Source organism: Artibeus jamaicensis, unplaced genomic scaffold (genome assembly GCF_021234435.1).
Source record: "Artibeus jamaicensis isolate MK-2021 breed Jamaican fruit bat unplaced genomic scaffold, CSHL_Jam_final contig_1998, whole genome shotgun sequence".
Lineage (NCBI taxonomy): Eukaryota > Metazoa > Chordata > Mammalia > Chiroptera > Phyllostomidae > Artibeus > Artibeus jamaicensis.
In genome coordinates this window covers 652855-680559 of record NW_026521407.1, presented here as the reverse complement: position 1 = coordinate 680559, position 27705 = coordinate 652855, and the positions used below count along the sequence as shown (strand labels likewise).

General features: G+C 44.2%; 1 protein-coding gene across 11 annotated transcripts in view; it reads left to right on the top strand.

Moving 5' to 3' along the window:
• CDK12 (cyclin dependent kinase 12) overlaps window positions 1-27705 on the top strand; it is a 74689-nt gene that overhangs the window by 39374 nt on the left and 7610 nt on the right. For 3 of the 11 annotated variants that reach the window (XR_008393021.1, XR_008393022.1, XR_008393020.1), the window contains exons 15-17: window positions 15971-16077; window positions 16549-16688; window positions 20249-20348. Coding sequence is in view for 3 of the 11 variants with exons in the window: in XM_053673412.1 (XP_053529387.1) it covers window positions 3833-4545 (713 nt within the window). In the remaining 8 variants the exon portion in view is untranslated. Of the gene's footprint in view, window positions 1-3832; window positions 7661-15970; window positions 16078-16548; window positions 16689-19144; window positions 19478-20248; window positions 20349-21693; window positions 23435-27705 lie in introns of those variants that run through there. The other 8 variants (XM_053673412.1, XM_037140593.2, XR_008393026.1 and 5 more) reach the window with 7 other exon arrangements.

Sequence of the window (27705 nt, the reverse complement as noted above, 5' to 3'; positions counted from 1 at the left end):
GCTCAGGTGCTGTTGATCCTCTTAAAAAGTTTCTTTAATATTTCCCTTTTCACATCAATGGCCTCGGTTTCAGTTTTTCTGTAACCTAGTCTACAGGAGAACATACCAACAAGTGATGCATTTCTTGCCTGGCTTCTTTTATTTAAGTCTCAAAGCTTCTCAAAGCACCTTTCATATACTGATTGTTTTTCTATTTCCTAGGAGGTAGGTAAGTAAAGCCCCTGTGTTCTAGCCCACAGAAACCACATCCATAGCTAGTGATGCATTTGAACCACTGTGTGTATAGTGGCCAACTAATACTCACACTTGAAAATCTGCCTTCAAACAAATCATCATCAGATTGTGCAAATAGTAAATGTTACTCTAGTGCAGTGGATGCTGGATATCAGACTCTTGTCTGAAAGGTACATTCAAGAAAATCCTAATAAAATATCACTGTTAATCTCCTGAAAACTAATCTGGGAATATTTCTAAGTAAATAATTAACACTATACGTTTCCTTTTCAAAAACTAATAGCATATAAAAATGATTCCTTTAAAAGCTGTGTTCCTGAAAGAGACAATTGAATGGATTTTAGATTAGGAAATTAGCATTATATAAAGAAAAACTGAGAAAAAAGAAATAAGTTATACTTTGATCTTACATGACCACAGCATGCTGTTTATTAGAAGGAAAAGAAGTTTTTTCTAAACAATTCTGATTCACAGTCTGTTTGCAAAACCTTATCTAAAAAGTGTTTTCAGCTTCTTGGAAATATTCACTGTCCATGAAGACCTCATGAATTGGGGAATGAGAAGAAGTACAAGGGTTGAAGAGATTCACTAACCTTAACTTCAGGGTTCTGCATTCACGTTTTATATGGGATGTTGCAGAAAGTATATGCCTTATTCCCACTGATATAGGGTCAAAATATAAGCTATTTTTCATATGCAAAGCTCATTAAAACTGGAAGATAACATAAATGAAATTAATCCCTGTACTTTACAGATAGGAAAACTGCAATGCAGGGAATTTAAATTAGCCTACCTATGGTCCCACTGCTGGAACCATATTATTGGCAGAGCCAGAACTTAGAATTTGTGCACCTTCTTAATTGTGTTTCTTAATTCACTTTACTATCCTGTCGTCTGATTCCAGTTGTTGTTTTTTTTTTAAGAGACTCCAAAACATGGAATAAGAGAAAGCTAATTTAGAATTAAAGCAAGCCTCCTTGTATCATCTCACACCCACCTCCCATGTCTCTCAAAAAAAAATTAGCTATAATCAAAATACCTGAAAGAAGTGGTTCAAATTAAATAATACAGTGATTGAAAGAAATTCACTTAATAATTGAGCCAACAAGCTATCAGCTAAATGATGAAATGATCTAAAATTAAGGCCTGGCTTATAGCCAAAAATTGTTGAGTTTACTTTTCAGAGGAGAGTAAAAATGCCACTTCTGATAATTACATTCACCCCTGAGTTAACCAGTTGGTGTTTCCTATGTCTCCCATGTTTGTCCCCTGCTGCCTCTCTTAAGGCCATTTTACTGTTCATTAGCACTTCCACCAGAGGGCAGACTACGTAAACCAGAGAAGGTGAAAATCTGTCACTTTGGCTACTGTTTAGCTTCTCTGTACTTGTTGGGGAAAGGTTATGGTTGATATCTGATGAGTCAAATAAAGTTTTTAAGTTATTTGTACATTTCATTAATATCGTCCTCCATTAGTACAGACTGTTAAGGGTTGGTAATATTGTTAACACTTTAAATCTTAGTATGATTTTTAATGTGATCTTCATTTTTAATTCCTTTAAGAAGTTTTATTAACCTTTAATAGTTTTTACAATCCATCTGCTTTTGCTGCTTTGAAATAGTTTTTATCTTCTCATAAATGTGAAATTGAGCTCAAGAATTAATTCCATGGAAACAACTAGGCTAGTTACATAAAAGACAGAATTTAAATGTGAAAAGTAGTAAACCTGGAAAAGTGTAAGTTTAGTTTTGACAGCTTTTGCATTTGGGCATTTTTAAAATTGTCTGCCCCCAGTGTTAAAAACAACAACAGCCCGGTGTTCCATTTCATGTATTGTCCAAAAAATACTTTTAAAAATAACTGGTACTGTGATGTTTTTATGTAGTGAGATATGTAGCGTTGACATTAAAAAGTTCTGAAATTTATAGATGTTTGTAGTCTAGTTAGCTCTCCTTTTTCAGGATGCCTACTTTTCAGGTTATGAGTTTTTCATAGCTCATTTTTTGTCCTTAAATTCATTTTTTCCCTACCACCTAGTCAATCAGCCAGTCTGTCAGTAAGTTACTCGGGCAGGTACTATTTATAGGGTAACCAACCTAACCCTGCACAGTCCTGGTTTTAAAAGTGAGAGTTGGCAATTTGGGAACCCTCTTAGCAGTCCTGGGTAAATTTGGGGTCATTGGTTGCCCTACTTATATATATTACACATAGTATCTGACCTCATCCTTCCACTGCATACCCTGACAGTTTTGTGGTGTTTTCATAGTGCTTCCATCTGCACACTAAGGAAGTACGTACTTACTTTATTGATTATATTTGCAAAATATAATTGTGGTAAATATGCTACCAAAATAATAACTAAAAACCACTTTTTGCTTGTTTGAGTAATAACTTTATATCACTAGCTCAGATAAAAAGAATTGACTATATGGACATTTCAAAATATGTTTCCATAAGGAAAAAAAATCCATCATTTGGAAGATATCCCAAAACATTAAGCATTTTCTTCAGCGGGGTGACTTCCAACTCTCTAAATGCACTGTTTTGACTCAACTTGGTTTTATATGTTCTCAAGACTCATGCCATTTTACATCTCTACTCTGCTGTCTTGGCAGGAGTTCATTTTCAGACAATGATTGGCATGCTTGGGCAAAGTAAGCTAGCAGTTGCAGGACAAAGTCTTCGGAGTAGTTCAAAAAAGACAAAGATCTTTGGAAATTCAGAATGTAGTATTAGTTTAATACATTTTTGAATATTTGGTTCTTATCACTGTCTCCAAGATAAGTAGATGTTAACAGTCCACTCTGCATGATATTGCTACAATAATTTTTGTCATAGCATGGAAAAAATGCAGGAGATTGGGAAACAAAATAGAAAACTATAATAGATAATCACTTCAGTCTTTATAATTACTGTAACATAGGAAACTGAATGACAGTGGTGGTTAACATTCCTTTCTTTAGAATGTGGTTATGGGGAGGGAACTGAACTTTGGAGAAGCAAGTGTACATGATGATAATGAAAGGTTTTTTGGTTTGTTTTTGTTTTTTTTTTTAATTTCATCTCTCCTGTATGTTCTTTAAGTTCTATTTCAGATATTAACCTTATATTATTAAACATTCTGTAAAATGTATTAGTTGAGTCCATGCAAGGTCTCCTATTGTACAGCAAGATTATGTCCTAGAAATGTGACTATAGCATGTGTATTGTTCCCTCTCATCTTCTTTCTTTCTACTTTACTTTCATTAATGTTTTGATTCAACAGCAAAAATGGGCAGGAGGCTGCCAACAGCCTACATATTAGAACAGTTCTCTAAGGAAGGAAATGGAGGAAATCTCAGACAAAAATCAGAACAATATTTGAAACATGATCTTTTTACACCAGCTGTTAGATCCAGAATACAACTGTTTTGCTATTAATCACTTGATTTTATTTATAAATTGACATTTCCTGATCCCAAGATTTTATTCTATATATATTTTGGTTACTTGTATTGATATGTTTATGTTGGGCAGTATGTATGTGTGTGTGTGTGTTTGTGTTTATAATCACATGTGATTTTTAAGATGGTGTTTAAAAGAAGTAACCCTTCCACAGCATGTCCTCCTCACATTCTTCCACCAGAGAAGAGGCCCCCTGAGCCCCCTGGACCTCCACCGCCGCCACCTCCACCCCCTCTGGTTGAAGGCGATCTTTCCGGCGCCCCCCAGGAGTTGAACCCAGCCGTGACAGCCGCCTTGCTGCAACTTTTATCCCAGCCTGAAGCAGAGCCTTCTGGCCACCTGCCACATGAGCACCAGGCCATGAGACCAATGGAATACTCCACCCGACCCCATCCCAACAGGACATATGGAAACACTGATGGGCCTGAAACAGGGTTCAGTGCCACTGACACTGATGAACGCAACTCTGGTCCAGCTGTGACAGAATCCTTGGCCCAGACCCTGGTGAAGAACAGGACCTTCTCGGGCTCTGTGAGCCACCTTGGGGAGTCCAGCAGTTACCAGGGTACAGGGTCAGTGCAGTTTCCAGGGGACCAGGACCTCCGTTTTGCCAGGGTCCCCTTAGCAATACACTCAGTGGTCGGGCAACCATTCCTGAAGGCTGAGGGAAGCAGCAACTCTGTGGCACATGCAGAGACCAAATTGCAAAACTATGGGGAGCTGGGGCCAGGAACCAGTGGAGCCAGCAGCTCAGGAGCAGGCCTTAACTGGGGGGCCCCAGCTCAGTCTTCTGCTTATGGAAAACTCTATCGGGGTCCTACAAGAGTCCCGCCAAGAGGGGGAAGAGGGAGAGGAGTTCCTTACTAAGCCAGAGACTTCAGTGTCCTGAAAGATATCTTCCCTGTCCATCTTCCATCCAGTCCTCTGAACCTTTAATGAAATCATTTGCCAGAGTGAGGTAATCATCTGCATTTGGCTACTTCAAAGCTATCCATTGTATTCCTTGATCACTTGCTACTAAGCAGGCGACTTCCAAAATAATGATGTTGGCACCAGTTCCCCCTGGATGGGTTATAGCCAGAACATTTACTTCAACTCTACCCAGTAGATACAAATAGAGAACATGGAGAGGGCCATTAAATTGACAAGTAAATGCTTTATTAGTTTATTGCCTGCACGTCTTTGAGCAGAAGAAAAAGAAAACAGTTTCAGTTTTGAGATGGCTCAGGAGAGACTCTCTTTAGGTTTTTAAAGTTTTGGGTTTTTTTTAATATTTTTTTTCAATTTAGTGTTTTGTTTTATATTTTAAAGAGAATAGTGTTCACAAAATTTGAGCTGCTCTTAGGCTTTTGCTGTAAGGGAAAAAAGTGATTGGCTGATTTAAATAAATGTTTCCTTTCTTTCTACCATCTCACATTTTTGCCTTCAAGTAAACTCTTTTTTCCCCCATTGAGCATCTTAAACATTCCTTTTTTCCAAATAAATTACTCATCCTTAAAGTTTGTTCTGCTTTGGCAAAAGACATGCCCTCCCTCCCTGCATATGAAGCAGGCTGTAGAAAGTGGCATTCTTGGGCAAGCAAGTGGACTTTACCCCATCTTTTCCCTTTTTTACCCCAGCTATAGAGTTTGTCTTTTTCTGTCTCTCTTTTTGAGACATTTGTTTGGAAAAAATTAATTGTTGAGATGCCCAAGAACCTGGGATAATTCTTTACCTTTTTTGAAATAAAGGAAAGGAAATTCAAACTCCTATATTGTTCTCTATAACTCTTCCATTCTGAATTTTTTTTTAAACCATGCCCTAATGGTGAAGTTGATTTATAAATGCAGACAGCTCAGGCCATTGCTGCTGTGCTGGGGTTAGAGATTATGCCTTCATACTCAGAGGGCCAGTAAGAGCAGTTAGCATATTGTTTACACATATATTTTTATGTAGAAAAAAATCTTCTGAAACAGCATTGTAATATTGGCAAAATGAAAAAATCCTGAAAATACATGGAAATGTAAGTTAGTTTAGGGTGGGTATTTTTCTGAAGATACATCAATACCCAAGACCTTATTAAAAAATAATTTTTAAAAGAGCAGACCATGACAAAGAATAGTATTGACATATACATATCTCAGCATGTATATCCCACCAGTTCTTCTAGAATTTTCCTCTGGAGAGTTTTAGTTTTGGTTTTGGTAAAAAGGGTTAAATTATGATTTCATGGCAAGAGTTTTTCTTTATTATAAACAGGAAATGGAAAAGGGAAAGGCTTCAGGGTGGGATAACTTGGGAGATTTCTCATTCTGGCTTCCATTTCTCTGTGAATACCAGCATATAATGTGTTTAAAAACATGCACATTCATATAAAATACCTGCACAGGCTTAGACATTTGTGAAACACAGCTTAGCTCCCCTTTTTACAAAGAAAAGACAAATGTGCTTCAGCATCTTGAAGAATAGTTTTCAGAACTAAAGTGAAGTTTCATGTTTTAATGCCAAATTCTTATATTAAAAAATTAAAGACTACTTGTAAGAGAAAGATGCACTAATAAAAAACTTTAGAGAAATGAAAGAAGAACCCTCTTCAGATATTTACATGAAGACTATTTTTCCCTATCACTGAAATTGGTAGATTTATGGCGTGTGTATTTCTTTATCATTCTCTGGGTTTTGGTCTGGCCTTTCCCTCAAGGCCAAACATTGATTAGAAAGAACCTTCCAGCCATTTTGGCATTGATGAGTTTTTATACCAGTGTGTCCAATTAGCTTTGCTAGGCTCACTGACATGGTATTGGTAAATTGCATTAAAGTTCATCTGAACCTATTGTCTGTTGACTTTTTAGTCCTCAGACATGGCCCTTTGTATTTTAGAATATTTGAATTTGAGGCATTGGGCCCCACTCCCATTTTTGATTAAAGAACTCAAAAGTATCCAGTGGAAAAGAATTGGTTTCCCATCAAATATGTGTAAAAATTTCTCTATATCCTAATTACATTTTGGTTATCATCAGTTATCAGTAATGTTTTTCCCTTCCCACCTCTTATTTTTAATTATGCCAAATATTCTAAATAATATCCTTAAGGCTCCATTCACCCATCCCTACTACTAGGGAAGGGGGTGAGTGTATGTGTGCGTATGTATGTGTGTGCATGATTCCATCTCACCCCCAGCCCCCATTTTAGGAGTCTAACCTTAAAATGAAAAAGAAAAAATGTTTGGTAATTTTGACTTTCTAAAAACAGAGGAAAAAAGAAACTCACTTAAGTATCCTGGAATCTGTGTGGAGGAAGAAAAGGTATTTGTTAATTTTTCAGCTGTGTTTCTATAAACGTGATGGAAGCAAAGGTTTGGCAGAATTTCAACTTGACTATTAGAAAACTGCAAGTTCAAATAATTATATTCAAAAGTGGTTTTATTTTTAAGTATTGTATCTTCGGAGATATTAAGTCCATTAAATACACTATTTTGAACAGATGAGAAATCTGATTCAGTTCATGAATGAGAGGCAAAACTGGTTTGACCATGGTTATTTTTGTGGTTTTGAAAACAATTTTTCATGACCCAGTTTTCTTAGTTTTTTTCTTCAACTCTCCATAGGCATGATAAGGATTTGAAATGGACATCAGATCTCTATATCTAAAAGCAGGGCAGTTAGCACAAGTTTGTAAGTAGGACTTCTGTTAGCTTATGCCATAGACATCACCCAACCGTGTGTGTGTGTGTATATATATACATATATATACAATATGCATATACAGTTACAGTTCTAAAATGATTACTAGTAGGCTTTGAGAGAGAGTGCTACATCAGAAAAGTGTCAGTTGCTACCACACTCTCCTGATTTAGGTTCCTGACACCATATTCCTCTCTCTTGTTTTTGCCCCCCATCGGGTGTACCTTGTCTATGTACAGATATTTTGTAATATATTACTTTTTTTTCAGTTTATAAGAATGGAAAGTGGAGATTGGAAAATTAAATATTTCCTGTTACTATACCAGTTTTGCTCCATTGCATTTACTTCTTAATCTGTACCCTCTGAGCAAATCCTATTAGGTATAAAAGGCATTTTTTCCCTCCATTTTACCTTAGGGGTTCTTTGTTTCAGAATCACTGTAGATACATAAACTACCAAAAAAAAGTTCTCAGGGTTTGAAGAGGTGCTTCAAAACACTAGACTAGGAACAAGAGAATTTTAAAAGTTGGGGAAAACCATAAAATGTGATTTTTTTAAAGTAGAAGACAGTTTCACAAATAACGATAGTCCCAGGCCATCAAAAGAGTTGAGCTTCAATGTACCCTGACTCCTCCTGAAAGGAGAGGTAAGTGGGTTTGAGCTCACCTGTCGTCAAGGGAAGTTGGTAAGCAGGTGTTTAGACCAAAGAATAGTCTCGAGAACCACCACCACCACCACCACCACCAACCTCTGACCAGTTCCTGAGTTACCATGAGTAAGGTCAGCATGGGAATTGTGTTCCAGCTGTGTTGAGACTTCCCGAGACATTGGCAATCCAGGAAGTGAGTCCAAGTTGTTTATAAGGCTAAAATTCCTATTATCCAAAATCTTTACTATCTCCACCTGGGGAGCTAATTGTGTTCCCTTCTCTTCCATGGTTTAGCACACTGAGAACTAAATTTTTTTTTTTTTTTTTGTAGCATGGTCTGCATTCCTGCTAGTTGTGATGTAAGTAGGCAGAGGAGAAAACTATCAGGAGACAGAAAGGAAGAGAGGAGATAGGTGTCGGGAACTTATGAATGGGGTGAGCAATTATACAAAGTTAAGGGGTACGCCAGAACAAGGAAATTAGGAAAAAGTTGAATTTTCAAAAACTGGTGGTGACAAGGGTTGCCTACTTGTTTTTGAGACCCCAAAGTTTAAGTATCATGTTCCCTTGCCTGTGGGCTGGCACGTGTTTATCCAGGAGAATGGAAGCTCAAGATTGTTTGTATTCCTGGAATCCTGTGTTCTTGGTTAACCTCCAGAGAAAAGGAATTGGTTTTCAACCTATATATTCGAAGTTCATGATTAAGAGTGTGATCTTCAACCTGTTAGAGAATATTGTTTCCACCTTTTAGCAATGGCTATCTTTTCAATTTTGGGCCTAAAGGCTGAGGACCTAACTAACTGGACTTTTTCCCCTCTTTTCACACCCAAGGCTATTTCTAACTAGAAATTATACAGTTCAGTACCTAATTTCTTAGGCACCATCATTTCTCAGATAGGCATCCTTAACTGTATGGTAAGGTTAATGCCTCAAGGACATTACTTAATATTCTTGGTGATAAACTGGGATTTCCATTGTTATTAAAAATTGCCCCATAGCTTGACTGTGTTTCAGATATTGACTTACTTCTGTATTCACAACTTAGTCAACTGAAGGGCTAGGTGGAATGGAAATGGGGAGTTGCTTGAGTAAATATTCAACCATTCCAAGGCAGAAATGGAACTGCTAAGTTTTCTCATTGTCCTGAGAGGCAAGGCGAGCATTCCTGGACACTTAGGTTAATGTTACTGTCCCGGTGTAGCATTGTTTACAGGCTCCATACTCCAAGCCAGAGTTGAGACTTTGGGGGAAGTATGACACCTGAAGGAATTACTAGGTTACTCTACCACTTCTCACCACATGCAGCTGTCTCCCCACCACCTGTTCACCTTCTTTTCACTGTTTTTCTTTCTTCTCCCTCCTCACTACCTAACATGCCTCAGGCCTTACCAGAGGTATTGATTGCTTAACCTGGAGAAGTATTTAGAGTGATTGTTGCTACGCAGTTTTGAAGGGTAGCCAGAAGCAATTCAGAAGATAAAGGTCTTCCAGATCCTCAATTTACGGGGTGAAAGGTGAAGGAGAAAGCAAAATAACCATCATTTCTTACTGCTAAGAGCTATGAAAGGAGCTTTTAATTTATGTTGTGTAGGGTACAAGAGACTCTCTACTAGTCTAGGAAAGACAGAATCTCAACCTTCACTCCATCCTCTTCGCTCATCCTGAGACTTGCTTTTGCTGATGACATTTCTAAGCTCAGTTGCAGATGGTGTCTGTGGGAAGTAAAAGTTTGGTGAGGAGAGGGCCCTGCTACCTCTCCATGAGAAAGCAGATGAGGGCTGCCTTGATGCTGTGATGATTAATCACCAGGGTGCCAAAAACACTTGGGCCCCTCTCTCTATTCTCTATTTCAAAAATTAGTGGTCCAAGGTTGAGAGAAAGAGGCTGATACGAAGTTAGTCCTCAGTAGTCTAGATGATGGGTTGTTAGCAAACCTTTCTCAATATATAGCCCTCAACCACAGCATACTTCTCTGGAATAAGAGGGTATAACTGTGACATAAATTAACTGAGACATAGGTTCCCTAGGACCTAGAATTAGATGGGTTTTTGGATGTTTTGTTATGCCATGGTTGTAAACTGAAGATAATGTTGATTGCTCTAAAGGAATGAAGGGCATTTTATCCAAGCCAACCATCCCTGAGGAGGCAGCATGGAGAGACCTTAAAAAGGCTACAATGTCACAGTTACAGCTAAGTGAAGAACAAAGCCTGGGTCTTGGAGGAGGGTGTCTTTTCCTTCCTTTAAGGAGGCTGTCTGCTAGGCAGTCTCCAGGAGAGGGTCCTCCTCACTCCTGTGTCTCAGAACTACCCTCGGTGAGGATCGGCTTGTAGGCAGAGAGCCCTCTCCACCAAAGTGAATACAGTTTTGAATGCTTTTGGTTCTGGAGAAAAGAGGCTTAATTCAAAGACAAAGCTGAGGAGGAGCCTGATCCCTTTTATAAATTCAGGAACTGGGTTCAGCCTTACACCAGTATTTGCCATTTTGGTTAGGGGGCCAAAGGTCTCGTTTTAAAGGAAGCAAATTAGTTGGAGAGAAGGCAGAACTAGATCAGTCTGCTGAGCTGTCGAAGGAGACAGTGTATAATTGCTTATAAAGAACAGTTAGGACTATAGTGGAAGGAAAAATTATGGTTGGGCTAGTGAAACTTCATGGTTAATGCCTTAAAGGTTCACAATTCATTTCAGGGAGGCTCCATATTAAAGCCCATTGTAACAGTAGTGTTATCTTTGTGGTTGGAGGTTGGACCTAGAACCCTTAGTCTGGGGGATGTTGTGAAGACATTTTCACTAGGGAAGCTGGATTATATTGAGCAAATATATAGGGACATGTTGCTTAGCACTGCTATCTCCATAGTTCAAGCGAATAATTCAGGAACAAGGAGGGAATGGTATGGATGCATCACATTAAAAAGTTATTTTTATTTTTGGAGTTTTAAAACTTCTGCAAGTGGTTTTAATGTAATTTAGGTCAACCTGGAAACATGCTATTCCTCTCCCTTTCATTTTAGATCCAAGTGAAGGCAGTATGTAGAAGAGCAAACTCACCAGAGCTACAAAAGGACATTACTTTGTTGAGTGCCATTTTTAGCCAATGGCTCATTGGGGTGGGGTGGGAACAGGCCCAGAAAGAAGCCTAAGGTTTTGGGAGGAAGAAGGGAGAGCCAGCAGAAACTAACACTGTCGGGAAATTGCTGTGTGTCAGGTACTCTGCTAAGCACTTTGCTTTTATTACCTTGATTCATAAGAACCTGAGGTTAAGGGATGGAAAAGTTAAGAGAGAAATTCATCATACTATCCTGAGCATATGTAGGAGAGAAAGGGGGGTGGTGATAACTTTTTCCTATCTAACCACATAGGGCTAAACTAGAGGAAGGGAAGAGTTGGGTTTGAGAGTGAGGTTAATTTAAGGAAATACTAAATAGTTGAAAGAGACTCTTGAATAACGTCTCTTCCTAAGGACCTTCCAAAAAATGTGATGGTCAGAAGTAGGCTAGGGGCAGGGCTGTTGGGGAACAATATTACTAGTGGCTCTGGGATTGATTTACATTCTAGAAAGTCAGGTCATGACCTGAGAGGATAGGATTAATCTTAGAAATAGGGAACAAAATGGAGCTTCTCATCCTACGGGGTCTTCAAAGAAAATAGTACTTATATACTAGGATTCAAGGAGGTAACCACATTCTTTTGGTGCTTGTGCTTGTTTGTTTTGCAATGCACTTTGAAGTCAAGAAACAATTTGTAATTTTGGAAAGACTCGGTGCCAAGTTCAGTATTGGTAGGGGCAGGTGACAACTTGAAAATTGACACTGAGAATTAAGTTGAGTTATTAAAAAAGTTAGTAGCCCTGGCTGGTGTAGCTCAGTGGATTGAACTTGGGCTGTGAACCAAAGGGTCGCTGGTTTGATTCCCAGTCAGGGTATATGCCTGGGTTGCAGGCCAGGTCCCCAGTGGGGCCCACATGAGAGGCAACCACAGATTGATGTTTCTCTCCCTCTTTTTCCCTCCCTCCCCCTCTCTCTAAAATAAATTAATAAAATCTTTTTAAAAATTAGTAATAGGGGAGCCAAAGTACAGAAATAATTAGAAAAAATGGAGTTAACCAGGAAAGATTCTTTGAAGGTAATGAAGATAATGAACATGGAACAGAAGAGAGGAAGTTGCTTAGAGGGGAAACATGGGGAAAAAAGGTTTACGTGTGTTTTGTGCAGAGGGCTATGAGTGAACTCGCCTGGGTGGTACAGGAAAGGAATCCCAGGAAATGAAGTCAGAAGGGCAGCCTTATTGACCTAATGAGGCGTTTGAATGTAATTTGATAAGTAGTAACAGCAGAGCATGATGAGGTGAATATGATGCTGAAGACTTTTGCAGCTGTATTGGGTGAAAGAGGCAGGAAAGTTTGCCTAGGATATCATTTTTCTGGTTCAGTGAGAAGCCCTGAGGACCTGCACTAGAGTAAGACTGGAATGAGAAGAAAGGAAGTGGATTCATAGGAATTAGCAAAGCTCGATGATAGTCTGAGTGAGAGGAGAGATACAAGATGGCCTGAAGATGATGACCCCAGGCCATACTGATGCTGTCCATGATGAGGAGAGCTTGGAAAGTGGTAGCTGCTTTGTTGTTAAGAAGGAGGAAGTGTTTATTAACTCCTTGATGGGATGTGTCTTTGTTCAGTGCTGTGGAGTCTAGGGGTGCACCCCCCCTGGAAGATAGTTGTGCATGTGGTGTGTACCTAGATGTTCACTTGCACGCTGTCCTGTTCAGGATGGAAGCCAGGTAAAAGTGTTAATTGCTGGGATGTGCCCATAGACTTGAAGAGTACTAACCCACTCTGCACCTGGAAAAGAAAAGAGTGGTTTGTTTGTTTGTTTGTTTGTTTGTTTGTTTCAGTTTCTGCCCCTTTAATGCTTTGAAAATGGGATATGACTAGCCTGTGGCAGCACATGCCTGTGGATGCACAGTTCTCTGGCTTGATTCTTGGAAGGCCTTTTTCTGTCCCTCCCTGGGGGTCATTTGTATCTCTAGTTTCTGCTCCCAGAGCCATAAAGTGGGAGCCCCCATTTATTAATTGGGTTGGGACTGGAGAAGGGGTCGGCGGGGGACTCTTTAGTGTGGCAGGCGGGGGTCTTCCCGAATGAGCCCATTAGCCAGCCCCAGTGGCAGCTGAAACGGGGCCGCAGCCAAGTCCTCTCCGTTTCAAAAACCCTCCATCGCCTGCAGCAGATCAGAACAAGGCCTGCGGGAGCCCTTAGCTTCTGATTGCAGCTGTGAGGAAGGACAAAACAATTTATAGGAAGCCAAGTAGCTCCTGTCTCACTGTCTCTTCCTTTCTGACTTTAGGGAGGGAGAAGACTGGGATGTGGTGTGTGCCCCCACCATAGCTTCTTAAAAGGCACATATAGGCCTAAAGAAGGAGAGAACAGGAGTGAACTTATGTGCGTTGGTTGGACATGTATGTTGATGTTCTGAATGTGTTTACACATGTCCACACACAGTTGTATTGGAGAAGCAGCCACTACTTATCTGGGGCTCTCCAGGGAAAAGCCAAATGTGTGCTCAGACTCTTGAACAGTCTGAGGGTGTGTGTTGTGAGGGGGCATGCTTATCATACTCTTTTCTGCCCATTATACCTGCCTTGTCTCCCCTCTGCTTTATCAAGATTCAGGATTAGAGTTAAGTCACTGTCTTAATATGTTTTCTTAGTAATAGAAGGAGTCTGCCATTTAAAAGAAGGCTTCTTAAATCACTTGTTTTCCCCTTATTTAAGCCAGAATGAGAAAGGCAGGCATCTGTAGAGGAGCTTCTTACTGCCTTGACCCAGAGAGAAGGTGCCAAGGGCAGGAATGTCTCACTTCCTGATGGAAAGACACTTGTGTCTTCTCCCTTACAGAATTATAGACTAGAAAGGGACCCTAGAGATCACCCAACTCAACCACTCAGGTAACAGAGCAGGAAACTGAGGCTTAGGGAAGGGAAGTGCCTTGCCCACAGTTTCACAGTAAGGTAGTGGCAGCCGCCAAGACTAGAATCCGAATGGCCAGGATGTTAACCAGAATCTTAATCTGAGTATAGAGACCCCAAACTTTAAGATCACCAACTCCTGAGAGCCCTTGAGCTTCCTTAGAAAAGGAAGGCAGGGCTATGAGATTTTGATAGGGGAGAGAGATTGAGGGAGAAAGGTAAACATGAAAAAAATTGTAAAAAAAAACAGAAGAAGCTTTATATATGTGTACCTCAAAGATTAACTTTTTAATAACATGCAAATTATACAAGTGTAATTTTTATTTAGACTCGAGGGTTCTGGTTTATTGGGAAGCAAGTAGCAGCCATGGCCAAAGACACTAATGCCCTCAGAGTTACTTCCAAGTTCAAGGAGCACTTCACCACCATCTCTGGGGGTTGGTTGGAGAGCCAGGAAAGACCCTCTGAGGCCATATGAGGAATTTACCCTAAATCTCAATTCAGGCTTCTTTACATTACAATACATCTATATTGAAAAGCAAAATCAGAAGGAAGAGAGAAACAAAACACATCTCACCTCCTGGGAAACTAAAGGAAGTCTGAGAGTAGAAGGAATTACAGAACAGTAAAAGGGGATATTTGAGATTACAGGGAAATTGGGGGTGGGGAACTCCTGTCCCCACCTCCACCTTTTTTTTTTTTTTTTTTTTGTAAATTTGAGTTACTGGTTTTCTCCCTTGGTGAGATGGAAGGTGGTATGGTGGTGGGCCACAGTGGTCTAAACCCTAGATCATGTACTCAGTGGGTCGGCAGGCACAGCAGGTTCCGAAGTCTCCTTACTCTGATACTGAGACTCCCCTCCCATCTTTGGACCTCCCCTGGATGTATCTACAAGTCCCTTCGATGCTTATGCATATGAGCCTGGGAGCCACTGATGATCAGGGAGAGGAACGAGGAAGAGTCCCTAAGCTGGAAGCAGAGTCTTGGAGGGAGAAAGGCACCACTCTGCCTCTCAGCCATAGAGTTACTGGTCTAGGTCAGGGGGCAGTGGGTCTGCAAAGTGAACATTGTATACTGATAATGAAGAATTAGAACCTTGTACAAAGCCTCACGTTTTCTCCAACACACTCTAACTGATAGCACGGGGAAAGTGGAGTTGGTCCCCATGTAAAAATTCACCTTTACCTAGGGCAGCGCTTTTCAACTGATGTGCCTCAAGAATTTTTTAAAAATGCAATACCTGACTATTTGGTCAGAGATACTGACCTCTTTTCCTTTAGATTGTCAAATTTAAAAATGACAACAGCTAACACAATAGCCATCAGGTGTGAAGGAATCAAAATTGTACCTATTTTTGTGTAAGATCAGCAAAAATATTTTTGGGTGTGCTGCAGAATTGTAGTAATTATTTTGTATGTGCCATGGGATGAAAAAGCATGAAAATCTCTGATCCAGGAAATATGTGGTAGACCTACATACTCAAATTCCACCATGTCTGCTTCCTGTGAACATCCTTTTTTTGTCTCATAGGATTTTTTGGGGGGGGTGCCCATGAGCCCTTCTTAAAGAAGCTATTTTAGACAAGAGAGACTTGAGTCCAAGCTGATGGTCTGATCTAAAATTAAATGACCTCTTCCAGTCATCTCCTTGCATTAACTTTGCTTTCACCTTGAACTTTCATCGCTCTTTATAATTTTGGGTTTCACAGCTTCTATTTCTATTGAATTCTTAAACTTTACTTTTAACTATAGGAACCATGGTTTTTACATTATTAGACTGGGAACTAATTTCCTGGAGGTAGGGCTCTTAAAACAGCTAAAACTGTCTGGCAGCATCCTTAAAGTACATTCATTCATTCTTCTGGGTTTCATGAATTCAGGTTGCAGGGAATTGGAAGAATGGTGGCCATCACCATCATTGCTGCCTACCAAGGCCATGCTCCTGGGTAAAAGACCCAAGACCCTCTTCGGTGTCTAATCCCTTGTCTCATGTCTAATGTAACCTGTCATTTTTTTTTACAGGTGGCAGTAGCAGCAGGAGGGATGGCCCCTGAGGAATTTGGTGATGCCTATCAGTTACCTGATATCCGGAGCCCTGGCAAATTCAGTCTTTCACAGACTCAAGCCAGGTAGGAACCTGAAGTCAATCAGAGGATACAGGCCTGCTTTTGTAAGGACGTACACATACACACATTTTCTGTCTCACACCCTGTCTCAAAAAAGTTTCTCATTCCCAATGATCCCCAGAGGTGGTTCCTTAGCTTTTTATTTGCCCTGGTTATGGTATCCTATCTTCTGATGAACCATTTTTCCCTCCTGACTACTGTGGGTAACCCCCTTTATTGCACTGGCAGTCATTTCATTCCTGTTCTTTACTCTTGGCCAGCTGTTCTAATGGATATTTCTCTTTGGTGGGCTGCTGATATGGGTTACTCTCAGCCTCTCCTCTATAATACCTGCCAGACACACCTACCACCTCATACATACACATGGTCCCTTTTTCCCCAAGAAGCTATTTTCTCTTCCTTTATGCTAAGTCAGGATAGGGCAGTGCTATCCCTTCTTACTACCTCTCATCAGCTTCTCCACCTCCTTTCCAGGTTAGATGGGAGATCCACCCATCCAAACACTGTGCTATACACCAGAAGTAGAGGCCTACAGGCTGCTTCTCTGTCCTCAATGCCCAGAACCAGGCAGGTCACCAGCCTCTAGTACTCAGCCCCACCCTTCTTGCTGCCAGGTAGGTGTGCTCCTCTCCCTACCCACCAACCCCAAGCAGGGTCATATTTCTCTCTGGGACTATTTCCCTCTGTTGTTAAATATCTTCAACAAGAGGAAGGCTTTGGTGACTCAGCTTTCTGCCTTGGTGACTTGTAGCCATATCTTTTATCGAGAACTTCCTGATGTTAAATCTCCACCCCCTTTTCTGTAGTTCAGAATCATTTTTCCCACTTAGTGGGTATGGGAGAAGTGGCCAGTAAACAGATGGTATTTGACACTGGAGGGGAAGGGTCTAATGACAGGTCGCCCCTTCTCTTGAGCCTAGAAATCTGAAGCTAGAAGATGTGCATTTTGCCCAGTGGCCTGGAATCCTTGTAAAGTATCTGGATCTTTTGAGGAAAGATGTTTTATCTGGTGTCCATCCCCAAGGACAAGGATCTCAGACTCTGAAGAGTCTGTCCCTGTTCATCCCCAGACCTCCCCAGGGAGTGGAGACTGGATTGCTGTAGTGTCTTCAGCTCAGGTGACAGGTATTGTCTGGTGCCTGTAGAGAGTTGGCAGGAGTGCCAGAGCCTCTCCTGCCATTGGAGATGACATCAGCTTACCCTTTTGACCTTAGGCCTCCTCTCTCAGCAGTGCCTCTTTCTGTTCTGCAATCCAGCAGCAGTAGCATCAGGCTTAAATAAGTGCCAGCTGTGGGTAAGGTGCTCCCTCCTCTGAGAGGCATATACCTTGAGTTAGGGTGCGGTGGATGGAGGCATAGGCAGTTGTTAGAGAGCAGGAAATGCCCCTGGAAATGGTCAGGCAGTAAGTCTGAGGCACAGAGAGCATCAACACTTACAACACTGCACACCTGTCTGTCTGTCAACCTGGCTGATCCCTCAAAGCTGCTAAGCCACTAGGGCAGCTGCAGTCTTGGTTTCTGCCACACGAGGGTGCTGCTTACCAATTAAAACTGCCCCTTAGCAGGTAGAGTTTGGGCAAGGAGGGCACCCTTTTCCCAAAACAGAGGTCAGAAAGACCCCCAAAAAGCCTGAGACTGGGGCCTAAGAAGCCAAAAGAATAATTAGTACCATTCACTCTTCTTTAAAAATGGCCAGAAACCCTGAACATTTTGCCCTAGCAGCCTGATATCTCAGTAAGTTCCCAGCTGAACTTGGGAGTCCCCGTAGCTCTAGGCACTGAACACCTTGCACAGGTGGCTTCTCTCCCTCAGGGTAAGCAGCCTCCAGCTGTCCACTGCATTGTGTCCCTGCCTCTAAGATAGTCACTTTTTAGCCCAGAGGGTGAGGGTACATTGCTTTTCAGAGAAAAAAAAATCTTTTAAAATTGTTCTAAGAGAAGTATCTTTGTTAGTAAGAATGTGTTTGAGAGAGGACAGGGAAGACAAGGAGTGGGAAAGTTCAGGCTTCTGTGCCCCCAGCATGAACCTACAGAGCTCAGGATGATCTAGTAGATGTTTGCCGCCCGAGTGGTGGGGGGTACCCTAGAATAGCCCAGGGGCTCTGAGCCGGAAAAGGTGTCAGAAAGCAGGGTGGGGAGGAAGGCTGCTTTGGCCCACAAGCCTCATATTGACCTCATACAGTGTAATGTCAGCCAGGGATTCAAGTGGCCATGGGACCCCTATGGGGATGAGGTACCCCACAATTGATCCGCAGTCTCCATGAAGCCCTTCCAGGCTGAACAGGCTAAGGGAGATGACAGAGGTTCTCCTCCTCCCTCTTACCCCGGTGCCCAAGGGCCCCTCCCCAGGAGGACAGCTTGATTAAACAGTCGGTGCTGCTGGAATTACTGCACAGCTGGCGCTCCCCCCAGCATCCTGAGCAGAGCAGCAGCGCAGATTAAAATCTCCAATTAGCGTTAAAGTGAAGTGAGGAGGTACTGAGGCTGCCAAGGAGGCCAGGCGGGGGCCCTGGGTTGGCAAACCACCCCCATTCCTGCCTGGATTCTTAGTGCCACCCTTAGCCACCCCTTGCCTAGCCCCTCTCCCAACAGCTCTCAGTGCCCGTTAGCTTTGCATTGCCTGGGGCTAGAGGACTTTACCAGGAGTGGTTAGGGGCAGGGGCAGGTGCTGACAAAATGCTGGTACATAGCAACTGTGGAGGAGAATGAGAGTTGTCAGTGCTCTCATCAAGGGAGATACCCTACTCACAGCCTGCCAGGCTGCCAGGTCAAGGTGACTTCACACTGCTGCTGTTTCTTTTTGCCTAGAGAAAGAGCAAACAGAACAAGTCTTTCTAGGCCTTCTTACCTATAAGGTGCTGGGGGATGTGGTGCCAATACAAACATTTATTTTTTTATATTTTATCCTATCTGACCCATTTACTCTCACCCAAATTATGACTCCTTCCTTCCTCCCTTCCTCCATTCTTTTCTCAGTTTTCCTGTGGGCAGGAGTAGGCCTAGCCTGGCTTGGGAACATTGCCATGCCCTGCCACCTGGGTCCCAGCTGCCTCTTTTTTATCTTCTTTGCAGTGTGAGGAGGAGCAGTGATATGCCAAGAATGGAGGCCGAAGACTCCCAACCCCTGAACATCACACCCCCACCTAAGGGTCCTCTACCATTTACACTTCTGCCCTTTACCCACCAAGCCTAGGAGGAGGGCAACACAGCTAGCCATGCCCTTTGACTTCCCTCTGCCCCTTTAAGGGAAATGGAAGTGGGTACCCAGCTGACTCACACCTCTAGAAATTAGACACCAGGGCACAGTGCCACCCTCCCAGGCTGGCACATGCTACCCTGGCAGAGATTCAAATAGCACCCCCCACCTTCGTACCCCCACCCCTATGTCTTCCTCTTCTCTCTCCCTCTTTCTTCCTCTCTGTCTTTTTTTTTTTTTTTCTCAGCTCAAAGCACAGCTGAGCCTTAAGGGGGGTGGTGGGGGGACCAAGCTGGGGCAAGGGGGGTGGAGAGCTCCAATAGCACGTTTTCACCTGCCATTTAATTGGATGTATTTTTAATTAATGGGACCTCAGGGACCAACATGAGACAATCTGATCTCTGAATAGGGACAGGGGAGGGATTGGGTAAGGGAGGAGGATTGGGCCACTGGGTGCGGTTACTGGGAACCCAGGCCCATCAATCACTGGCCACTTTGCGTTCTGGCATGGAGAGCAGTGAGGTGGAGGAGGAGGGGAGGCCCTGAGGAGAGGTGCCAGGATTTACCCCCAACTGCCAGGAGCTCCAAAAAGGATGGAACTGTACTCGTTGACTCAGGCCTGGGGCCCAAAATTGCAGCCAGGATATTAGGTAAGGCTGTTTCCTTGCTCCTAGGGTTTTGTCACGTTGGCCTTGTCCCAGTGAGTTCTATAAAATAAAGTGAAAGGAAGGTGGGGGGACAGAGGTTCAAAGAGAGAGGACAAGAGCTAGGGACCATAGAACCATAGACTGGTAAAAGAGAGGAGGAGGGCAGGGTTCAGAGATATTTCAGTCTGTTTAGACATAAAATAAGTGTCATGGAGATTATATGCAGAACAGCATGCAAATGAGGCCTGGTGCCTTTGGGATATGAATCATAGAACCTTCGTGTTGCAAGGAAGAGAACTTGGAGTTCATCTTGCTGAACCTTTCCTTTTACAGACGTGGAAAAGGAGGCCCAGAAGTGAGAAATCAGTTGAATTCTGCCCTGGTGTTGCTTTGTGTTCGCGGATTTGAAGGATTCCCGGGAGCACAGGGAAAGGTAGGTAGATAGGATGTGGAAAGGAAAGTCCAGGGAGGAACGTCAGCAGGGTGTTGTTCTCTGCTGCTTGGAGTCTAGTGTCTCTGGCCCCTGAGTCTTGGAAGCAACTCAGGGGAGTCAGGCAGGTGCACTACTAGGGGGACATTTCCCTTTTACAGTGTGTTCCAAAGATTATCCCATCCATTTCCTTGCTTCTAGGCAGACAGATCCAACCCCACCCCCACTCCCATGGGCTTTTACCATATTTTATAAGGTCCGCAGAGAAAGAAATGCACCAACTACCCCAGTTCCTTAACCTAGAAATAAATCCCCCAATGATGACTAAATATTGAGCTTTTCTGAGATTTTTGTCACAGGTTTCCCTGCTGTAATGTAATCTGCTAGAGAAAAGTAAGACAAAAAATATAGTAAGGAGTAGTCTTATACCTGGTGTCCATGTCTAAGCTGAGAGCAGAAATGGAAATAGAACTCCAGGCCCTGAAGGCTGAGTCAGAAATGCCCCTGTGTTCATGCGGAGCTCCGGCCCCAGAGCTCTTAGTCAGGCCCCATCTGCTCCGTGTGGTATTGGTGCACTGGAGTGAAGGGTACGTTTCCTGCTGTCTTCATCCCCACCCCCTTCTTACTTCACTATTCAGGCACTAGGGTTAAGAAGGGAGAGAAGGAAGAAAAGGGACTTTCCCACCAAGTTGCCAGAGGTGGCATTTCCTGGTATCATCTTCCTTCCTCAAAAAATTTAACATTCTTTGTTCTGTGCTTCATGAGACTAAGTTGAGATGAGGGCAACGATGGACAGAGAGGAGCTTGGAAAGCAGCGTGGGTGGAAACTTATTCACTCTCCAGCCCCCAACACTGCTCTCCCACTCCCAGAATTGCCTTCTCCTCTGTCTTCATATCCCATTTTATGTCCTCCAAGGCCCTGGGCAAGAGCAGGATGTGCCCCTCTAAGTGTCCCCAGCCTCACTCTGCCCTGCCCTTAGACCTTCAGGGTCATCTTCTTGGCTGTCTGATTCTCTGCCTTCTCTACTGCTGACAGGATGAGAAGGGGCCCTTGCGTCCCCCAAAACAGTCGGGAAGGAATCCTTCTAGCTACCCCACTGCTTCAGAGAGCCTGCAGGGAGAGGTTGGGGCAGGGTAGGAGAACTGTGCACAGGAGTTAAAAAGAGTCTCCTGTCAGGGGAGATCAGGAAGAAGCCCACAAGTGGGGAGAAGATAGGAAAGATTTGAATCCCACCCATGGGACTGGCTGCCTAACATAGGGCAGGCTGTTCACACTGAATATTTGGGGGGAGGGCGTTTATTAGATGGCTCCTGTTCACAGATCCTCGGTTTCTCCTCTGAAACACAGAACAGTGGAGAGGAGAATGCAGTGAAGAAGGAGGGGGACCCCTGGCGGAGTGGCTCCGTTGGTTGGAGCATTGACCTGTACACCCAAAGGTTTTGGCTTCGATTCCTGGTTATGGCACATTGATGTTTCTTTCTCTCCCTCCCCCTGACCCCCCACATTTTCTCTCTAAGATCATAATAAACATATCCTTGGGTGAAGATTAAAAAAAGGAGGAGAGAAGATGTCAGGCTTTCATACACCCTCTTTCTTACTCCTTGTCTATCCCTACTCCAACATTGGGGGCATGTTGGAGGGGCTAAAAGGCCCTTAAAGCATTCAGTCTGGATTCTAGATATTTCTCTAAGGAACAGGGCCTCCCTTTTCCCAACCCTGCCTCATATTACCAAGGTTCAGCCAAGGGTGCCAGATCTCCATCCCTGGAGTCAAAGCCTGCAGCCTGCTCTGGAGTCTAGAAGAAACCCTGAGCCTTTGCAGGGAAAGAGGCATAAACTTGCAGCACCCAGAATCTTCTGCACTCTGGAGAAAAGGGAATCATTGAGGCGTTCAATATTTGTCTAGGTTTAGGACCCCTGGTAGGACCCCTTTCCTCCTTCTCCCTCAGTGTGTCCCAGTGGCTGGAACGAGATCTGGATATCTGAACCTCTCACTTTGACATCTTGAAAGTTATCACGCAGATCCCCTCTCTAGCTCCCACAGCCATGGAGGAGGGGAAGGAAGGCATCTCAGAGGCGGCTGTCCCATTATGTCCATCAGCACCCAGGGAGAGAGGTCAAAGAAAAGAAATTGACCAGAGAGGAACCCAGGAGGAGATAATAACTGCTCCTCAACAACCTCCTTACCCCACTCTTCCCTGCATCCCCTCTCACACGCCCACAAGGCTGTATGGCCAAGTGTACCGACTCTCCTGGCTGGCAGTCCCATTCTCTGTGCAAGCAGCCAGCTCTCTGCTCCGCACAGAGCACACACTGGGATCTCTTGTACTCTTTTGCTCACTGTTCTCAACGTGTGTTGGCAGATTCCTAGAAATAAAGAAGGGGGCTCTGGGCCTTCCAGTAGGAAGATGGTGGGCTCTCGGGCCCTTTTGGGTGTATCTGCTTGGCTGGAGGAGGGGCAGGGAGAAGGCTGCTGGCAGCTCAGCTGAGCTCAAGGTTCTGGTGACTCAGCAGTTGGGGGCGGCTCATGAAAACAGCAGAGGGGGAGGGGGACCAGGCCTGTTAGAACCCTCTTTTGCCCATTTCCCCCCCACTCTGAACTCTGGATGAAGGTCTCTTTTCTGGATTGTGGGGCAGAGAGGACCCTAGCTATGAAAGAAGAGAGGGAAATGGGAAGGCAAACAGGGGAGGCTGAGCATCCCAGTGAGAGGCCTTCCAGTGAGGAAAGGAGAGGCCAGTTATTCTTGCTGTTACTGTGACCACTGGCTGCACAGAAGACACTGGGTACCCACTTGTGCTGGGGTAGCTCCGTGCCCCTGGGCACCTTTCAGAAGAGGGCCTTTCCAGGCAGATCCAGCTACTTCTCCCTGCTCTCACTTGCCTGCTCAGAGCTCTGGGTACCCAGCTGACATCTCATGACTTAGGAATTTAAAAAAAAGAAAAGAAGCCCTGGCTGGTATAGCTCAGTGGATTGAGTGTGGGCCTCAAAGTAGCAAAGGGTCGCTAGTTTGATTCCCAGTCAGGGCACATGCCTGAGTTGCAAGCCAGGTCCCCAGTAGGGGCCACATGAGAGGCAACCATACATTGATGTTTCTCTTCCTTTTTGTTCCTCCCTTCTCCTGTCTCTAAAAATAAATAAATAAAATTTTAAAAGAAAAAAAAGATTTGCTTTAAAAAACAAAACAAAAAGCTGTGGCTAGTGTGGCTCTGTGGATTGAGCGTGGGGCCTGCCAAACAAAAAGTTGCTGGTGGAATTTCCTGTCAGGGCACATACCTGGGTTGTGGGCCAGGTCCCCAGCTGGGGGCATGCAAGAGGCAACCGATCGATGTATCTTTCTCACATCAATGTTTCTCTTCGTCTCTTTCTCCCTCCCTCTCCTCTCACTAAAAATAAATAAAACCTTCAAAAAACCATTATTATAGGGCCATTTAGTCTCTATACTCTCTTCCCTGAAAATACGCTCCTTAGATCTTTAAAGGTGCTGATTCTCTCTTCCCCTATAGGCAAGGTTGGCAGCGTGCATCCTCTCCAATCCTTTCTCAGTCAGGGGGATGGTAGGGGATCATATCTGATGTCATACGAGCAGCATGGGGCCAGAAGATGAACCAGGAGAACCATCCATGTCTTTGACCACAGTCCCAGTGACCTCCTGGTTTCAGCAAAGGGAAGCAGGGATCTTGGATACCAAGTGTCCAGATACATAAAAATAAATACCCTCTCTCTAAACTGAGAGAAGGCTGGGCTAAGAGGAGGGGACTTTTCCAACAGAGTTCTAGTACTCATTTGCCTGTTTCTATGCCTTTCGTTGCTGGTGGCTCTGCTCTGCAGCTGGGGTGAGGTGTCTTCTGCTGGGATGCTCCTGGAGATCCAGAGACGGTTTTGGTTGGAGAAAGGGTCAGATCAGCTGCTCTTCATGTAGGAAATGGGACCAGCTCCACTCCCCAGCTCCCCCTGACAGCAACAGGAGCCCAGGGGCCCTGCTGGAATACCCACAATATTGCTCGGTTCTAACTTCAACCAGTGATCACCTGGCTCTCGTGTAAAAGTGGGCTGTGAGGGGGTGCACCAGGTGTGGTGCGATAGTAGAGTGAGTGAGTGAGAAATTTAAGAATCTCTCCTCAGGACCACATGCTTCTCCTCTTCCTCAAACTCTCCTCGGCCCCCCTTTTCTTCCCTGTTGCTCCAGCCAACTCCACTCCTGGCCATTCCATCCCATCCAATATGAGGAGACATGGTAAGTAGTTGTCTGTTCCCTGTACTTTTCTCTCTCTCGCTCTCCTTCCTCCCAACATCCAGATAGGAATTATCCCATTTGAACTCTTTCCACCAGTGAATGCCTTTGGGATCTGAACCCAGAGCCCCCAGCCTCTGCACTCGGCCTGAGGTTGACTCATCAACCTTCATCCTCGCCACAAGTATAGCCAGGCCAAGACTGGTATGTCCACTGGTGCCGAGGGCCTTGACCCAAAGCTGAGGGCAGCCCTAGGGGTGCTGTGGAGCCTGGCCCTAAGTGCGTGTATGCCTGTGCATCGGGCACACTGGTTTATTAGTGTTATTTCAGCATTGTGATGCAGAGAGAGTAAGTGTAACAGCTGCTCCTTGCTTGCAGTGTTTATTGTTACCTAGAGACAACCTCCTGGCTTTTTCCCAGCTCCCCCTCTCCCCCTAGCCCAGCCCCCTCCCGGCCAACAATCCTACTCTCCCCACACTGATGGGAAATTTATAGCTTGCCCATACCATGCCTTTAACCCTCTCCTATCCATATGATAGGTCGTGAGGGAAGTTGAAGTGAGCAGTGGGCATGCTTAGGCCCCAGCAGAATTGGGTAAAATGAAGGATGGAGGGAGGGAGGGACAAGGCTTCTCCTCCCCAATCTGTGTGTCCATGTTACCTAACAAGAGGTCCGAGGGAGGGGCAATACAATATTTGGCCCACCTAGGGATGCCCAAAACTGCTATACAACAGGGGCCCCTCCCCCAAAAACAAAATACTAATATCTACTGGGCTCTTCTGTCCGCCGCCAATTGGAAAGACATGTCTCAATGCTAGAGACTTGTGAAAAGGAAACAAAATGTTTATTTAATGTTATTCAGGCCTAATGCCTCCACTAAAATATCAAAATCCTTTAGGGTATACACCTACACCCACACAGCGCTCCCTTCTTCCACTGTCCCAACTCCGGGTACCGCAAATCAGGAAAAGAGCACAGGTCTGTGTTGCAGGCCGCTGGCACCGTCAGCTGTGTCACCGTGCAGGCAGGATCTCTCTCTAGTTAATCCAAAGTACTGTGGTACCCTCTCATGGTCCACTGGCAAGAGTTCTTTGTACCCAGTTCCAGTCAAAGTCTCTCTTGTTTTCCAGGCCCCGCGGCCAAAGGGGGCACCCCAAAGCCGCGTGGGCCTCTTCTACCAAAGCTGCAGGGGTTCGCACTCCACCAAAAGCATGTGTCTTTCTTCTTCACCTGGCTGCAGGGATCTCCATTCTGGAAAAGTTGCCTGGTTTTCCCTTTCACCTGGGCAGTTATGGCCTCATGTCCCGGAGCCAGTCTTCTCCAAGCTCTCACACAGGCACCTCTCACTCAGGGGCGCAGCCCCTAGTTTCATTCTGAGTCCAAGCCCTTCTCACTCAGGAGTGCAGCCCCTAGTTCCATCTTGAGTCCCCGCTACTCCCTTCTCCCTGGCTCCAAACTTGGCCACTACTATTTAGCATATCTATGAAACCAGTTAAAGGTTATAGATATGTTAAATAACCATTCCAGAGGTTAGCTGCAAAACTATTGCTATGCAAAACAGTTCTCAATGGCCTGGCTCCATTCGTTTCTTCCCCCTGGGGGGAGGTGTGAGGACATCTTATATGTCTCTCCAATATTCCTATACACTTTGAATTCTGGACACCATTCCAAATCTTTTTTTGGGGGCCCCCCCTGGCTGCACCCTGTATCATACAGACCAAGGCCCCAGCTGCCCTCTTGGCTCTCCTGTTGAGAGAAGGAGCTTTGGATCTAGCCTTGAGATCCCAACATTCTCCTAATATGATCATTCTTTTCCCTGGGCATCTCTAAGGCCCCCGAGTGGACTGCCTGGTCCTGAGCAAGTCTAGCGAGGTAGTACTGAAACAGGAGGAATAAATACTGAGTGGCAGAACCCCCAGCCCCTGCCTCTCTGTAGAGATGTCCTATCAAGACAGACAAGAAGCTCTGGCATGAGGAATGTTGGGCAGACCTCCACAGGTGGGTAGATGTCAAACATGAAGCCAACTGCTGAGCCTGGTGGGAAAAACTGCCCACCTTAACTTCATCCTGAAGTTGGCACTAAGGTCCCTAGGGACTCCTGGGCCATCCTCCAAGCTTGTCTCCTTGATCTGGTTAGGCTGTTCCTTTATGGTCCATTTTCTGCTGCTCATCTTTGTTTTGATACCTTGGGGCAGATCCAAGAGACCAAAGGGACTGAAGTGTTCTTAGCATGGCCTCTAGCACTGGGGGAGGAGGAGCTCCTTTAGCCCCTCCTGACCTAGGACCTTTCCTGGAGGGGCACCTTATCGCCTATTCACCATCTCCACTGCTAATGAGAGGAGGAAGGATCAGATTTTAGCATAAAGGATAGAGGTTAGTCATATGGAAAAACTCATAGAATGTAAGGCTTCAGAATGGGCCTGCTTCAGAGATTTTACTTCTGCCTGGGATGGATTTATGTTTGTACCTACGCAAGCGGCACTGAAAGGACAGGACTACTTTCCTGGGGCTCCTCCAGATGTGGGCCTCACCAGTCTTCACACAGGGCACCGCCCCACAGCTATGCTTCCATGGTGAGCTGCTGACCTCTTTGAGCACTATGTTACCTGGTCTGAAGTGCAGGTGAACAACCTTCTATGGTTGTGGAGAGAATCTAGTGAAATAATGTTTGTAAAGCACTTAAGACAGTGCCTGATACTCAGTAGGTGCCCAGTCAACAGAGGTTGGTACAATAAAGTCTGTTACTTTTATGAAGTTAGCAAGGCTGACGTTGCCTCAAAGGCTCCATGACCCCCCCCCCGAAATTATAGTCCAAATATGTGTATGTGTATTGCTGGAGAGAATGGTCAGTTTCTTCATGGTGCGGAGCCAGTATGGCAGTCTCCTGGAAGTGAAATACCCCCAATCCCTTGACTCGTACTCCCCAGTAACGCAGTTCCCCCACTCCCATTCTTCTCAAGCCAGGAGCATCTCAGGCGGTGTTCTACCTGGAAGGACAGCTGCATCCTGGGTGAAGCTTGGAGAGGCAGTCATTAAGTAGCTCGAACTTGCCAGGCCCTTTCCAGTTTTTTTTTTTTTTTTTTTTTAAGATTTTATTTATTTATCTTTAGAGGGGAAGGGAAGGAGAG